The 16,205-nt window shown below is 46.8% G+C and overlaps 1 protein-coding gene across 1 annotated transcript in view; it reads right to left on the bottom strand.

Annotated features, from left to right (window-relative positions):
- Nucleotides 1-16,205, bottom strand: part of LOC126547321 (uncharacterized) — a 147,220-nt gene that overhangs the window by 23,819 nt on the left and 107,196 nt on the right. The window contains exons 2-3 of the mRNA XM_055062914.2: nucleotides 3,817-3,978; nucleotides 2,156-2,437 (exon numbers count right to left, since the gene is read on the bottom strand). Of these exons, the coding sequence (XP_054918889.1) occupies nucleotides 2,156-2,437; nucleotides 3,817-3,978 (444 nt within the window). The remainder of the gene's footprint in view (nucleotides 1-2,155; nucleotides 2,438-3,816; nucleotides 3,979-16,205) is intronic.

Genomic DNA, 16,205 nt, shown 5'->3' on the forward strand with positions numbered 1-16,205 from the left:
TTCGGCTCACACAATGGCGTGGCATAAATAAAGCATCCGAATTAACATCAAAATGTTGCGAGCTACCTGTCAACACACAGTCTGAAAGCACGCTGGAAAATCCTTTAACGTGAGTACCTTCAACTGTAACGTGCATATCACACAAAGAGCTTAATCATAATTCTCTTTATCATCCTTTAATCTACAAAAAGCACACAAGGTGATCATAAACGTCTAGGTCTTAACAAAGAAAACTCCTCTGGTGAGACCGTAGTGATCCGGTTCAGTTCGCACCCCCCTCTCCCTCTCATCCTGCCACGTGACTGCATGTTCCACGCTGTTCTTATGTAATCTGTACAAAAAGTTGTACGCAATATGGGCACCTGTGTCTCGGGACTGCATATAAGATTATTCTGTTCCAACTCCATTTCAGCTAATAGCTAATAAATATACTACACCAAGTGGTTTTCTGGGTACGTATCGTCCGCCGACGTTGTGACGGATAAATAAAAAGAAAGAAAAGATTCCACAAGTCCTAAACTGAAGGAAGGCGAGGTTGTGACTTGCGCTTGACCATGTGCATCTTACCAAAGTTTTCTTCTTTAGGGGTGCATCTCAACTGCCGGGAACGCACACTCTGCATTTGTCGCGACATTGTTTTATGCCATCCAGACGTCTGCATCCTAGGCTGTGCTCCTGTTACATTCTTCCTCGCAATTCTTTCCATTCACCAGAGACAGATAGGCCGAGATAGAATAATAGCGCGTAACTATATGTACACGAAGCTCTTTATTTTATTGTTATTAATAATTTTTTGTAGTACCTTGCGACTTAATGCGCAAAATCGTGACACATATTACTGCTGTTCACTTCACCGCGAAGCTAAAGCATGTACTGCCTTCACATAACGGGAAAACACAGTTAAAGTAAGCCTCATTGAAAGCTTTAGCATATACCAGGTGCTTCCTTTTATGCGGAACACATTTTTTTATAGAAACTGTCATGTCTAGGGCCATGCCGATCTTGCGGATAGGCTTGAAGCCAGCTTGTTCTCTTGGTTGACTGAAGGAAGTATTGCCCTTATTCTATTGGAAATTATCTTTGTGAATACTTTGTACAATACTGAAAGCAAGCTAATGGACCTATGATGTTTCTATTCTTTAACGTCTCCCTTCTTATGGATTAGTATAATGTTGTCATCCTCTGGTGTACTTGAAGTCATGAGGCACGGCCTATCATATGTGTCTTAATATATGCTACGAAATACAAGCGTGGTCCTGTTAACCGTTTCCTAAAAAGCGCGCCTCTAACAATTAGGGATCGACGATCCTAACTGGAACACCGACGCATTTTTTCAACAGATATTGGAAACAGATATTTCGAAAATGAAGCTAGCCTTAGAATTTCTGCTAAGAAGACATGACTTCAATAGTCTAAGGGCTTGAATTTCGAAAATATGTGCTTTAATGTTAGTAACTAAGAAGTTAATGCGTATATTAGTCAGTTAGCGAAATTAACGTTCATATCTTTCTTCCTGCTAATGTTCACTTAGCAACGTAGCCTACCTGCGAGAAAGACAGAGACCTAGATATAACAGTTTATTTTTTTAAGTGATCCGCATAAAAACAAATACCTAATATGGTTGAACCTGGAGGCATTGTTTATAGGTGTGTCTTTCGTAAGCTATCTCGGGTATATGGAAGGACATTACGAACATCCACTTTGAAACAAGCTGTTGGCGCACGCCAACAAGCTCATTTCTGTTTTCGCTTCCCATTTTTATTCCTGTCTAGAACCCTTAATAGCTTTCATACATTTGGTACAAACGTCACAAATCTTCAAATCGCTCTTTTTTTTTTTATTGTCTGTACAACGAATGAGGTAATGTTTCTTCCTCGACCTTGGATAACTTTCGTGTCTGAGGCAGCCGGCTCTTCGGTGGCGCATTTTTTCCAGGATATGATCACTTAATAAACAACAGACAACGACTTTGACAGCATCTATTCTCAGACACCCATACCTTGATATCACGACATTCTAAGCTTCCAGCTGGCAACCCGATTACTGCATGACACTGCATCAAATCGGCCTCTCCGTCAGCGTACACAGAACGTGCACATGGTTACACTGCTTCATAGTTATGTGCTATACAGACGCCTTCAGCGCGTGCGCTCACCTTCCTTCGCTGCCGGGTCCGGAGACCTGTCAAGCGACGACGAGCCGCTGGAGAGCGGCACGGTGATCTTGACGTCCCCGGCCGATGCCCAGGCCGTCTGATGGGCTAGCGGGGCGGCCTCGGCGGTGGCCGTAGCGGAGCCCATCCAGCGGTTGTTCTCGGGCTTCAGGATGGAGATGGGCGTGGCGGGACGCGCCATGCCCTCGCTGCAACGCCGACCGTAGGGGTGGCCTGCATCAGGCAGCAGGCCGCCGGCGCCCTTGGAAGGGGACAGCGCGAACGCTGCACGACCAAATGCCACTTAGGTGACATCGGGCACGATTCGAGAGCGAAGACTTGTTACTTATGCGCGGTTATCCTGAGCAAAGCATCTTGGAACTAGAGGGAATTGAAACCATCGTGTCTGTTGCTTGCAATCAGTCGAATCACTTGTGATGAATGTCTGCATCCAAGTGGTTATGCGTCTCGATGCGACCAGGCTCATCGCGTAATTCTGGGAGCTAGGGCGGCTCGTGTAACGCTCGAGACAAGGCGACATCGTTTTACGGCGTGCAGACAGCGCTTCTGTGAGGGCCAGCGAAGAAGGCGACACATTGATTCTTGCACGCACGGACGCTCGACGCGTGAAAGAAGCCCGCGAATACACGCAAAATTGCCGCGCGACTGGCCGCTCCAGGCTTCTTGCGTGTGTTTGCGGGCTCCTTTCACGCCCGGAAAAACACTTTTATGTATATAGCACGTATTGAGGAGCAGAAAGCTGTATCGGGAGTTTTTCGTGTTGCTCTACAATTTTCTCATTGACACTTTTCATCTAATTATAATATTTGAGAAGTTGATTGATTAATTAAGACTAATTATCTAATTAGGAGGAATTAAAAAGATAGATTGAGTATCTCCAAGCGACGGCAAACAGCATTACTTTTGTTCTGTCCAGCTACACGGCATTTGCATATTTTTTAAACTCTGGTTAAAGTTAGCTGGGACACCCTGTATATGGTTCTCAGCAACAGTGGTTGCGAGACGCACCACAAGATACGTACCAACCAGGTTGTCAACAACAGCAACGAATGCCGGGAACTTGGGATTCCGGAGCACGTGCAGCAGAGCAGTGGTAAGGTTCTTAAGCGAGAACAAAGCAGCGAGAGCTAACAGTGGACATCGTTAGCAAGCGCATACACTTCCGTACTATGGCTTTGCATCAAAGAAATATTTAAACTCCTCGGCAAATAATAAAGAGATATAAGTGCAGAAAGGTAAATTCAGGAAGGTTAGGACTGTCCAGTTGGCTCTACCGTGCACGTGGAGAGGGCGGAATGGAAGTGAAAGGAACATAGAGGAGAAACAGAAGAGGCACCTCAACAGCTCGCGATGCCACCCGAGCGCTTCAGCAATCGTCGGAAGCAATGGGCTTGAGTACCAGTCTATATACTCGCTGCACCTTGTCTAGTCACGTAGAACCGTTGTCAGATGGGAAGAGGACTTGGCACCTTTGAAGTAGAAAAGCGCTAAAGGATCCAGCTCCCCCCTAGAGGAGCACGAATGCATACCTTAATCTCTTATATAGTGCACTTAAAGAAGCAGGAAGTGAGGAAGAAAGGCACTCGCCCTATAGGCCTTGCTTGGAACCAGTTGGTTGAGCCTCAGGCGTATACAGTACTCACAGACGTGGCGTATGTCAGGTGATACGGGGCTGGCAGGAGGCTTTGAAGGCGTGCCGAGGCGCGACTGCGACGGCGATGAATCGGCTAGCGCCAGCAGTGACGACAGTACGTCCTCCAGGGTGACGTCTCCCTGGCAACTGGGACGCTTCTCTGCTACGAGTGCTAAAAAGAAAAAAAAACGTAAATGTATGTATATCGGGTGGGCATTAATTTACACCGATACGGGTTCCTCTATCGTTTATTTTAATTTTATTTTTTTTACGTATGTGCATAAGGGAAGTTGGGTTGCGAGGGAATCGCTGGTGCGAACAGTAATCATAATCTTCAGAAAATGTAGCATATGCGCACTTCTTCACGCCGCTGAATGGCTTCATTTTTACCACGTAGACATGCTAGATAAGGCGCACAAGGACCTCACAATATATTTTCAACGGTTATGACCAGGCTGCCGCCGCTACACTCCGCATGCACCCATCGTGTACAGAGGTTTATTATTATTATTATTATTATTATTATTATTATTATTATTATTATTATTATTATTATTATTATTATTATTATTATTATTATTGCAAGCACTTGTAACGACGCTTTTAGGCAGGACGCTAAGTCTTTCCTCTCAAACAATTTCAAACTAAGAACACGCAGGAGGAGGAGGAGAAACATTTATTTAAAAAAAGAAAGAAAGGACAAGTAGGTGTCTTTCTGCTTGTGCGGGAGGCGCCCTTAGTCCAGGGCTCCTGCGGCTCTTGCTGTCTCCCGGGCCCGCCGCACCAGTTGCTGCTGGTTACGAGGATCCGAACTAGACAGCACGGCCTCCCACTGCTTGGGTGTGGGGTTGGGTATTTGCGGGGCCGCCTTCACGTTGGGGCACGCCCATGTGGTGTGATCTAGGGAGGCGTAATCATTACAAAGGGGACATTTGTACAAATATAGTGTAGGGTGTATTGCGTGTAGTCTGCTTAAAGGGAAGCTGAAAATTCTGTCGAATTCAATAAGACGCTCATATACGGATGCGGGAACCTTATAAACCATGAAGGTAAAACTTTGGGGGGGATTTTTCAATTAGGAGCGACGCAATCGTCGGTTAAAATTGCGCTGTAGCTCCGCCCCCGTCGAGCGCCGCGCGCTGCTGCTGACGCTGACGATGCTAGCGGAGACTGGAAACCGCGGCTTAGTGACGTCAACACTGGTGACGTCAACACTGCGCTCCTTCGCAGTCTCCGCGACCGTGCCTGATCGGGCTTATTTCTGCGTGCGTGCCGTCCTAATCTGCTTCGTTCGACCCTACATTCCTTTATTTGTGTGTATATATGAGTGGTAGTTGACGTGCGCAGCATCAATTGAACTTGTAGGCCGATCATGCCGGCGTTCTGTGCAGCCTACGCTTGCACGAACACCAGCGGCCGCGACGATGTTGTCTTCCATTACTTCCCACAAGACAAGAAGCTTTCAGCTAAGTGGGAGGCTGCTGTGAAGCGAAACAACTTCAAGCGCTCAAGAACAAGTGTTGTGCTCTAACCACTTCCGTGACGATTACAACCGGAGTTTATCAATAATGCGTGCTTTAGGTTCTCCTAAAATTAGTTAGCACGCTGAACGGAAGGTGCATGTTTATCGCCCACCCTTGACGCAGGTTTCATCGCCAAGCGCCGCGAATTTTCTATTCGCACGTGTGTTGTGAAACAGCCTGCATGCAGCTACCATAACGCAGTGCAAGCGTAAAGTTTGCATGTGTTGGAAAACCTGCTCACGCCAAGACGCTGCGCTCCCCCTTCTCTCGCACACATAAGAAACCGACCATCTCACGTAGCCGACGGAATTCGCCGGTTACGAGTAGCGTGCGGATGGCGCGCTGATGAAGGTTCTATACTACATGTGCTACAACAGCCGGTAAACTTTTCCCGCGTTTAAACCGTCTGTGTAGATTGCCGACAGCTTTGGGGCAGCGCACAAATGCTGAAGATCGCATTACCGCTTACGTTCTACGAGGAGGCATGCAGGAACATAACACTACAGCTGCTTGCCCGGAAACGTACTCACTGGAACGCTGAATGCAGCTTAGCAAAAAACATACTCGCCAAAGAACATTTCCAACACAAGGAGATGCTAACACTTCGCCTTCGTTCTCGTAGAAAGCAGTGCTTGCACCAGCATTTTTTGCTTCTTGGAGAGGCCGGCTCTTCGCAATCGGCTCGTACATGTAGTATGTACAAGTATGTACGTACGTGTAGTATGTACAAGTATAAACCCTTACAAGGGATCTTGCACGCGACAGCGACAGCGCTACAAGCGAGGCGATGGCTGTCACTTTCACTCGTCGTCTGCAAGCCGAACTCCACGCGAGCGACGGCTTTGAGCGACGACTTCCCGGTATGAGGGCAGCAATATACGCGCCGAAACTAGCGTGACGCATGCTTTATCAATTTAAGTTGATCTATTTTACTGAAGAAGGAGCATCAAATATTTCTGAAGGTCTTGCACTAGGTTCTTATTCTTGCACGTGTAAAATTCAATAGTTTGCTCGTTCCGTGCGACAAACAGCAGTATTTGAGTTATGTACATCCAGTTTCGGCTTCGCACAATTGGCTAGTCGCTCATAGCATTTCCGGGCGACGAGCGACGAGTTCTAGATTTCTAGAAACGAGCGATCGAGCGACAACACCGAACAATTCCTTCAAGCGACGGCCCGTTTTGTCGCTCGAAGCCTTCGCCCGTCACCGTCGCGCGCAAAATCGCTCTCGTAGAGTTTGGACTTAACGCCGAATTCCTCAGAGAAACGCAAGCTCTCGAAAATTCCCATGACCGTCTCAGCAAAACACCACCAAACTACTTTGCACCGTGCTTCGTGTGTAGCGGCAGCAGTCGGTCCGGACGAGCACCATTGTTGACGTCACGAGACACCCGACCAATCACAGGCGGAAACGAGGCGCGCGAGCTGGGCGTGTCTGCTGCTGCACTTTTCGTTGAAATAAAATATGTTTGCGCTTTCTTTCGCTCAATTTCGATGCAATATTCGAATTCAGAGGGTTGAAAACCACGGCGTACTGCTCTTCACTCATTTTTTCTGGAAAAGCTTTCAGCTTCCCTTTAAATGGGGGTATGTATTGGTTTGTAGAAGAACACGCAACCTTATCCAGGGTTTTGCGCGCCGATTAAAATTATGTAAAGCGCATGTACCAACATTCCTGGGCTCTCGCAAGGATCATATGCTAAACCACTAATTGAAACCACGACTGTGTATTGGCATTATCTTGCCTGCCCACCCAAGCTTAATTTTATGACTATAATTCAAACTGTTCATGAGCCCGTTTGTTCCCTGTCTACATTTCCAGCTGCGGCTGGAACGAGTTAACTGGTTCGCGCCAGTAGGGTATGGTCTATTGGCAGCGTTTATAACTGCTTAACTGCTTTCAGCTGAAAACTGCAGATCCATGCAGTTTTTGGTTCGTTCAGGTTGAAAACTAGATATAGCTCATTTGTAACTTGATCCAGCGCGTTTAGTGGGAATACCGTTGACATGGCACCAGCCGGCAAAACCAAAAGTGCCTCTCTGGCCACATTTAACTTGCGAAGCCACATTGAAGAAGCCACGATGGCACGTTCTGGTGCAACTTGTATATCTGAGAATACTGGTCTAGTGCAAATTATTTAGCAGGTATTGGCTACAGCGGCGTTAAAGATTGTGTTAATTTGATATCGTAGCCGGGAGTGACGGTTTAAACGTTCATAAAGCTTTAATACTTCGATCTTCTTAGGCATATAAATACAATTCAGGCGTGCTGTGACGGTGCAGTGTGCAGCGGAACACAACGCGCGCGAAACTCAATCAGCATCGCATCGACAAGTCGTTTGCAAGTGGGTGACCGTCGCGATCACGTTTTGGGCAACATCAGGACGGTATACGTGGGGAGCTTGGTACATACCAAATTAATTCCACCCGGAAACAGTTGTGTTCCTGGTTTCCCCAATTAAAAGCCCTTTGGTATCAGTATTATGCGAATTAGCTTTTTAATTGCCAACTTTATGGGGACATATTGTCATTGCGAAATTGAAGCCGAGGACAAGTGAAGCCATGTCTGCTTAGCAGAAATCAGAGAGAGAGAGAGAGAGAGAGAGAGAGAGGGGGAAGGAAAGGCATGGAGGTTAAGCAGACTGAGTCCAGTTGCCTACCCTACACGTTGGGACGGGGATGGAGGAGTAAAATAGAGAAAGAGAGAGAAGACATGAGTCAATATCGCACTTTCACGTGCACTAAGTTAGGTGCAGGATGTCTACAGTCGGGCACTTAAGTCTTTTGCCTTCAGGTGCTGAAGAAGCGCTCGAATGGCTTTCTGGGCTAATGAACGGTGAGGCCAGGCGGTCAAGACCTTTGTCTGTGAATGGCCTATCGTCCAAGCTGTTCAAGGCATGGAGAGTCTGATGTTGGTTATCCATGAGAGTGAGAGTGGCACAGAAGATGATCGATGGTCTCTTGTCACTTGCACTTAGCGCACACCGGTGAGTCCGCCATTCCAATACGATTGTTGTAGGAGTTAGTGAATGCTACTTCTACCCACAGCCGACACAGCAGTATTGCGCCACGTCGTGAAAGGTGTGCTGGTAATTTCAGTTTCAGTGATGGATCGAGGCTGTATAAACGACGGTTAGAGTTCTGCAGTGTATGCCAGTAACTGAACGTGATGGTACGAGCGAGACTGCGAAGCTCTGTTGCAGCGTCTACTCTCGATAAAGGTATAAGGAGTGACGGTGCTCCAGCCTGGGCACATCGGGCAGCGTCATCGGCGAGGTGATTACCAACGATGCCAAAATGTCCCCGCAGCCACTGAAAGATTATATTATGTCCTCGTTCAGAAGCGCAACGGCAAATTTCGTTGATTTGGGACACCAGCTGTTCGTAATTACCCTGTCTTTAGTCTCCAAGCTTTGGAGAGCTGCTTTCGAATAACAAAGTATTGCCCATTTGCTAGGCGGTTATTTTTCAATGTATTCGACAGCAGCGCGAAGAGGGGCCAGTTGGGAGCCTGTAGATGTCGTTACGTGTGAAGTCTTAAACTTGATGACGACCGATTGAGATGGTATAACAATGGCGCCCGTCGAACTTTCCGAGACCGAACCGTCCGTGTAAACATGGATCGGGTTAGCGTACGAACAATGCAAATATGCCAATGTGATCTGCTTGAGAGCCGTGGGGGTCAGGCAAGCCTTCTTCACAATTCCAGGAACAGCAAGGTATACAGGAGTCTTTTTCAAGCACCACAGAGGGCATGGCGTTCTTGTAGCGGGCGAGTATTTCAATGACAAAAGTGCTGGTTAGCCGCAACTCATCTGGAAAACGCTGTTTTGGGTCTTTTATCTCAGGCAAGCGAGCGATATGGTGGTCAGGGACTCTGGATATATGGCGAACATGCGCCCGGAGTGCATCGACAGCTATATAAGTCGTTATTGGGTGGTGTCTCGCGATGGCAATTGTTGCTACGGTTGAAACACGTCAAGGTAGCCCCATACATGTTCGAAGCGCTTGGTCCTGAATGCTCTGTAGGACACGGGTGTTAGTTGCGTTAGCATTGGACAGCACTGGTGTGCTATATAGAAAGCATCCCAGGAAGAGCGTCCTGTATAATTGAAGCATAGATGCCACTTGAAGCCTCTCCTTCAAGTATGAGATGTAGGGGCTCCATGAAATGTCTCTGTGAATAATAACATCTAGGAATCGGTCAGATTTTGCATATGAAATCGTTTGGTGGTCAATAGAAATGAGGTACACGGTCATGGGCTTTTTTGTAAACGCAACTAACGCGCACTTCTCGGTCGAAATGCTGAGGCCTTGAGCACGCAGTTACGACGATGTTAGGGTCACTGCTTTTTGGAGCCGTGAAAGCACCTGGGGACGTGTCACTGCCGAGGCCCATATGCATATGTCGTCAGCATATATGGAAAGGTTGACTGTATGTGGTAGAACGTCGGCAAGTCCAGGGATTGGAAGGTTAATTCAACAAAATGGGGCTAGGAACCCCGCCCTGCGGGACGCCACAGCAAATGTAAGAGTCAGTGGTTCGGCCATTCGCACTTTGCACAAACAAGGATCTTTTGAATAGATAGCTCCAAATCCACCGAAACATTGGTCCACGAATTCCATTATATTTTAGGGCATCAAGGATGGCTTCATGCGTTACATTATCATAGGCGCCTTTCACAGCAAGGAAAAGTGCAACCAATATACGTTTGAAGTAGTTTTCTTGTTAGGCAGACGTCACGAGGTTGATGACGTTGTCAAAAGAGGAGCGGCCTCTTCTACACCTAGCCATGGCCTCGGGGTACACTGTAGAATAATTTACACCCTCAAAAGTGAAAAAGGGTGTAAATTTGTCTAAACTCGCACCCTTAGGGTGTGATTTATATAACTGACACCCTAAGGGCGTGAGTTATGAACACATTTACACCCTTTTTCACTTTTAAGGGTGTAAATTATCTTACAGTGCATACGTTGTGGCGCTCAAGATGAAGAATGGTTCTCTAGGCGTGCGAGAACCATTCTTTCCAAGACCTTAACAACACAGCTGGACAACGCGGTGGGTCGGTAGGATGCTAGGTCAAGTGACGACTTTCCAGGCTTCAGGAGTGGTATCAAGCGGATGGCCGAGGTCGACTTCTGGAATATTACAATCAGCCATGGAATGATGGCGTCGTTGCTGAGTAGAAATCCTATAACTAGCCGTCCAAGTTATGCGGCCGCATTCAAGATATTCAACCTTAATATGAGCTACGAAATATACGGGCGTTGCAGTAAACTGTTTCCTAAAAGCGCGCCTCTAACAGTTCAGGATGATCCTAATTAGAACGCCGAGACATCTTCCAGCATATTTTGGGAACGGATATCTATAAAGTGGTGCTAGTCTTGGGATTTCTGCTAAGAAGGCAAGACTTCACTACTCTTCGGTTTCAATTTCGCAATTACAACATGTACCGTAAAGTTAGTAGTTTAAAAGTCGATTCGTATGTTTAGTTAATGGGATAGTTATTGTTGAAATTTTTGTTGCTGCTAATGTCCGCCTAGCCACGTAGCCTATCTGCACGAACGGTAGGTCCGTTAATATGACAGTTTAAAAAATATTGCAGATCCAATGGACATGTTGGAATCTGTGTGGAGCAAAGATTTGGTAAAGCGGTTAATGTAGTACTTTACAACTAACGGCGATGCCAACAATTTTGTTTACTTTCATGCTATTCAACATCCAATCTCATGGAATATGTATGTTTATCCACCACAAAGGACACAACATTACTATCATGTAATTTTCATGTTTATGCACTGCATCGTTCACAAGCTCTGCCGAAATTCAAACTCCAATTCAGGTAGATGCACAGTGTGTAAGACGTATACGCAGCCATCTCGCGAGGACGGAGGCGGTTAATGATGTTCGTCGAGGAAAGGTGATGGCACATGTACGCACAGCAAGCTACTACACGTATGAAGCAACATTTAGCGTTTCTGCACCTCATTTGTCACAGTGGCGCATACCCATTCTGGAGGATTGGCCAAGAACAGGCGCACCCCCAGTGGCACATACCGACTGGCTAAGTCAACGAAAACAAAGTAAATACCAAGAATTCGTGACATACAATTCACCATTCTATTAACAGGTCAGTGTGCTTTAGAGATGCCTGTAAGCCGACATTACATGTTCTGGTTTCATGTAGGAAGTCTTTTCTTTTTTCTGTTACGCAGAGCAAATGTGCACATAGTTGGTCAGCATACATTGGTTTTATGGCATTTCTCTAGTACTCTCATTCGGCGCACATATAACATGTGCATATAAATATCCACAAACACATTCGCTGAGATAGCGACCGACCCAATAGCAGCCAGGCAGGCGTGCCAAACCAGGGAACGTATATATGCAAAGAAAGCGTCGCATTAAATAACTGACCAGATTGTCGAAACGTTGGCTTCCGCTTTTACTTTGTTCTTGTTCTGCTCATCGTCTTGAATTTCCATCTCCCGCCTTCCCCGCGTTCGACCGGCTTGAAGTCATCCGGTCCCAGGTCAAGCTATAGCGTGTGCCAAACTATAGTGGCAAAAGGGTTTGCCACTATAGTGGCAACTAGAGGTTTGCCCGACTCGTCCCGCATCAATTTCGTTAGCGGCCAAGTAATCATATTGATGACGTTAACTAGGCCCAGCGTAGTCCCAGCTATAGAATCAGATGACTCCATTTGATCCCAGCTGAAACCTGTTTTAATTCCAACAGGCCTTAAAAAAAAAAAAATTTCGTTTGTGTAGCGATGTCCGAATGGATCCTGTCCGGAATCGCCGCCTTTCCGTCACAACATGCGAACCTATGACATCACTTTACAAGGTACGTAAAATATACGAGAACAAAGGCGAAGAAGGTCACGGGACAAACTGCCGGCGTCGAACTCACTTTTAATGCGAAAGCATAATATGCCCCATTACCCGAATGATGGTAGCGAAAATTGCCGACGGCAAAGCCTCATCAAATAATTCTTGAAGTGACGTCCACTTTCTCAGGGAGGTCCCTGTAAACAAAGTAAATTACTGTCTTTGAAAAAATGTGAGGCAGATAGCGGTCTAGCACGCTTCCCCGACGCCACGGTAGCTGCGCTGTTCTGGTTGACTAAATGTGTGCCGAATGCGTGCGTCGTTGGGCACGTGACGGCGTAGTCAATGGTTTGGAGGTGGCGCCACGTCATGAGTACATAAAGCACTACTGTCAAATTGAATGCCGCTGAGCGGTCCTTCGATGTGCGAACTCCTCGCCGGCAAGCGAGCGCGTTGAGACGCTTGGCGCTTTTGCATTTGGTCTTACCGAAGCGCAATTGAAACACAGGCGAGAGCTTCCTCGGACAAGGAACGCGCAGAAAAAATAAATAAAGAATCACCAAAGCAACTATAGTGCTTTCGCATTCCCACGCGTAAGCAGTCTGAAGTGTATCTGCCAATTCCTTTTTTTCTCTCTTCCGTCTCCGTCCTCCCTATTTTTCTCCCTCTCTCTTGTTTGTACATAGGTATATTGCAACACGAAATGCCAAGAGTCCCAGCAATGTACCCGCCTGTGGTGTTGCATCCAATATTTATTTATTTATTTATTTATTTATTTATTTATTTATTTATTTATTTATTTATTTATTCATTTATTTATTCATTTATTTATTCATTTATTTATTTATTTATTTATTTAGTAATACCCCTAAATGGGCCCTCGGCTGAGGGCGTTACATGGGGGGGGGGGAGGAGGTCAGAATTAATGCAACGTATCACATATATTTACAAAATTATACAATCAGTAGTATAGATAACATAAAAGCGTAAACAGAGAACGTATACTAAATATCTTTGTTGCAAGGTCCTAGGAGCGATTTGCAATACAAAAACATACATAAACAATACATAAACAAAAAGCAATATGGTTAGGCTTACATTCATCAAAATAATTCAGTGAAGAAAACCTCGAATAGTATTTGGCCTATAGTAATGGCGAGGCAACCGGTTAAGGGGTTCCGGCTTCATAACAGTGTCTGCTTGTCAACAGCCTGGCAAGACCGCTGAATTGCACGGTACGTGCCGCATTCTTTCCTTACTTCCACAAGCCAGGATGCTGCTCCGAACACCGAACTCTCCCCGCATTCGACCGCTATCAAAGTGGCGAACTGTTGCACCAACGTCCACTGCAGTATTAAAGTGACGAGCAACACTTTCTTAGCTATTCATTTGTCGCCATATATGGCGACTGCGGCAAGCTTCTGTGGGATATTGTGACATATTGTTACGCGTAGAAAACTATTTGCAAGATGTATTTACAAATAGGGAATGTTCGCAGAGACGGAAGAGACACCAGTCAGGCTGTGTCGGCCTTTCGTCGTCTTCGGGACCGTCGTCGTTCTCTTCTTCGCCTCACCGTAACACGATCTCCGGCGGAAAAAGCAACCTCCCGGTGCGCCAAACGGGACTGTCAGAAAGGGCGTGGTAAGGTTCTAGCCCTGCGACCTGAGCGACGTCAGGTAAGGTTGTGCCAGATGACATGGTAGAGCTATCTCATACGTGACATCAGTCACTTGACGTAGGACGAGATAAGGGCCCTTGTCATAATATTGTCACATTTGCTACGTCACACCCACCACCACATGCGTTTGGCCCCTCCGAATCTAATGCGCAGAACCCACTAGCTACATATTAGAAGTGGTGCATATATAAATTGTACAAGGCCGTTTACTTTGAGCCGAAATGTTACCCCTCGAAGCACATGGTCAAAATCTTACGGGCTGGCGCACTAACTGCTCGCAATGTTCAAACAGTGTATAGTGGAAGGTATCCGTATAAGAACCGCAGAATAATTCACCCAAAGCAAGGTTCTTTCATTCAACGCTTGCCAAGCTAAGGCGATCTAGGCGTATTTAAAACGACCGCTCGCTGCCGTATTCGTTATAGATTCCCGGCCACCCTAGAGATGGCGCTGCAGCCGCGTCGACTTGCGGGCGCCGTTCGGTCACGTTAAGACGATCTGACGCTAGGCTATCCGAAGCCAGCCGAATCCAGCAGCGTTTCGTCAAAATGGCGGCGCCCGTGAGTAAAAGCGGCGGAGTGCTCGTGCAATACGTGGTAGTTAGAAGCGATCTGCTCACGGAACTCTCCTGGCCCTTCGGTGCTGTAATAGCGCAGGCGTGTCATGCTTGCACCGCGGCCCTGCACCTCTTTGGAAACGACCCGAACACCATCGCTTATACGGAAAACCTGGACGGCATGCACAAGGTGGTACTGGCGGCCCCGACCGACTCCAAGCTGCTCGCTCTATCTCAAGCGCTGCAGGCAGCCAGCATAGATCACAAACTGTGGACCGAGCAGCCAGAGAACATCCCCACCTGTCTCGCGACCAAACCGTATGCCAAAGCCGATGTTCAGAGTTTTTTCAAGGACTTTAAGCTGTTCAAGTAGCGACAAGTGTCCTGTTACGTCGCAACGGTGCTGACTAACACCCACCAGCCGGCCTGTGATATGTCGAGCCTGAAATATTTTTCAATACAGGGGCAGTCTGCTGTGTGTACAACAGTGCGTAGTTTTCATATTGTGCCTGCGTCAGCACGAGTATCTCTAAACTGACGCAGAGCTTCTTGCGAATTATTACTACCTACGGTGCATGTGAAATTACGGAGACATTTCTGTTTTGCCCGGTTAATATTTAATATTCAACTGCTAATGAACGGAAATTGCTTTTAAGATTGTCTAGTTTTATTGCTTATTGTGAAAATTTTGAGAGGGAAAATAAGAAATGAGGAACATTGGAGCCGTGCACAGGTAAAATTTATAAAAACCGAGGCTAAACGGTATTTTGGAAGATCGCAAGCATTCTTTTTTTCTTCTTTTTTTTCCCCCCATTTTCACGCTTAAGTGAGATAAAACGTGGTACAGGCGTTCAAGGAAAGGAGAGGAACAACTGTCATTCGGAGTGTTCCGTTTCCACGAACCCGCACAACAACGAGGCGGCATAGGGCGTGTGTTGTTCAGAGAAAAGGTGGAGAGGAGGACGCGCAGTCTGGGATGGGCGTGGACCACGGCTACGCGTCCGAAAGGGCACCCGGCCACTGGCGCCGCGGGGTCAGGGTGCGTGCGCCTGCGTCCGCTCGCTGTCGCGCCCGACGCCGGCGCAATCGATACGCTGCCGACGACCCCGGGTGCGGCAGGCAATGCTCCTTTCCCGGTCGCTGGCATTTAGAGGTGATCGGTGCGCTGCCCTTTCTGCTGTGTTGACCTGCCGAGTCGTCGCGCTAGTCTTGTTTTGCGCATGCTCACGCCATGCCGTGTATTTCTTACTTATTGCCAAATACCCTGACGCCATGCACAAGCTTTATATGGTCTTGGGAAGGGAAGGTGGGTGGACTTGAGCAGGCATGTCAACGGCAAGCCGACGGACACTGTTTCTGACGTTGGCTATTTAACCAGTTTCCATTACTTGCTGAGGGTGCCGACACGATTTAATAGAGAGTTTTAGAATTGGGGGCCCAATAGTTTGGGGCACCAAAGAGCTTTGCGGGTGTCTGCGTTGGGGCACACAGGAGTGAAGAGTTTTAGAATAGGGCTTTGCGTTTGGGGATAACGTCTTGCGCTGACAGCACCACTACAGCGTCAAAGAAATGCTATTAGAAATAATTAAATAAAATATACCATTCTACGATAACAATAGTAATATTGTCTGTCGTGTTTTATCGTTTAATTACAATTTAGAGAATTTAGAGGTTATTCTATTTGTAGCAAACAATTAGTTGCGCTTAGTTTTCAGTAACCAGCCTTCACCAGCGAAGCTAACCGTGTTAGGCTTACGGGCCATAAAATGCACAATCGAATTCGAAATCAGTGGCGTCTAATGAATCAA

Source organism: Dermacentor andersoni, chromosome 1 (genome assembly GCF_023375885.2).
Source record: "Dermacentor andersoni chromosome 1, qqDerAnde1_hic_scaffold, whole genome shotgun sequence".
In the NCBI taxonomy this organism is placed as follows: domain Eukaryota; kingdom Metazoa; phylum Arthropoda; class Arachnida; order Ixodida; family Ixodidae; genus Dermacentor; species Dermacentor andersoni.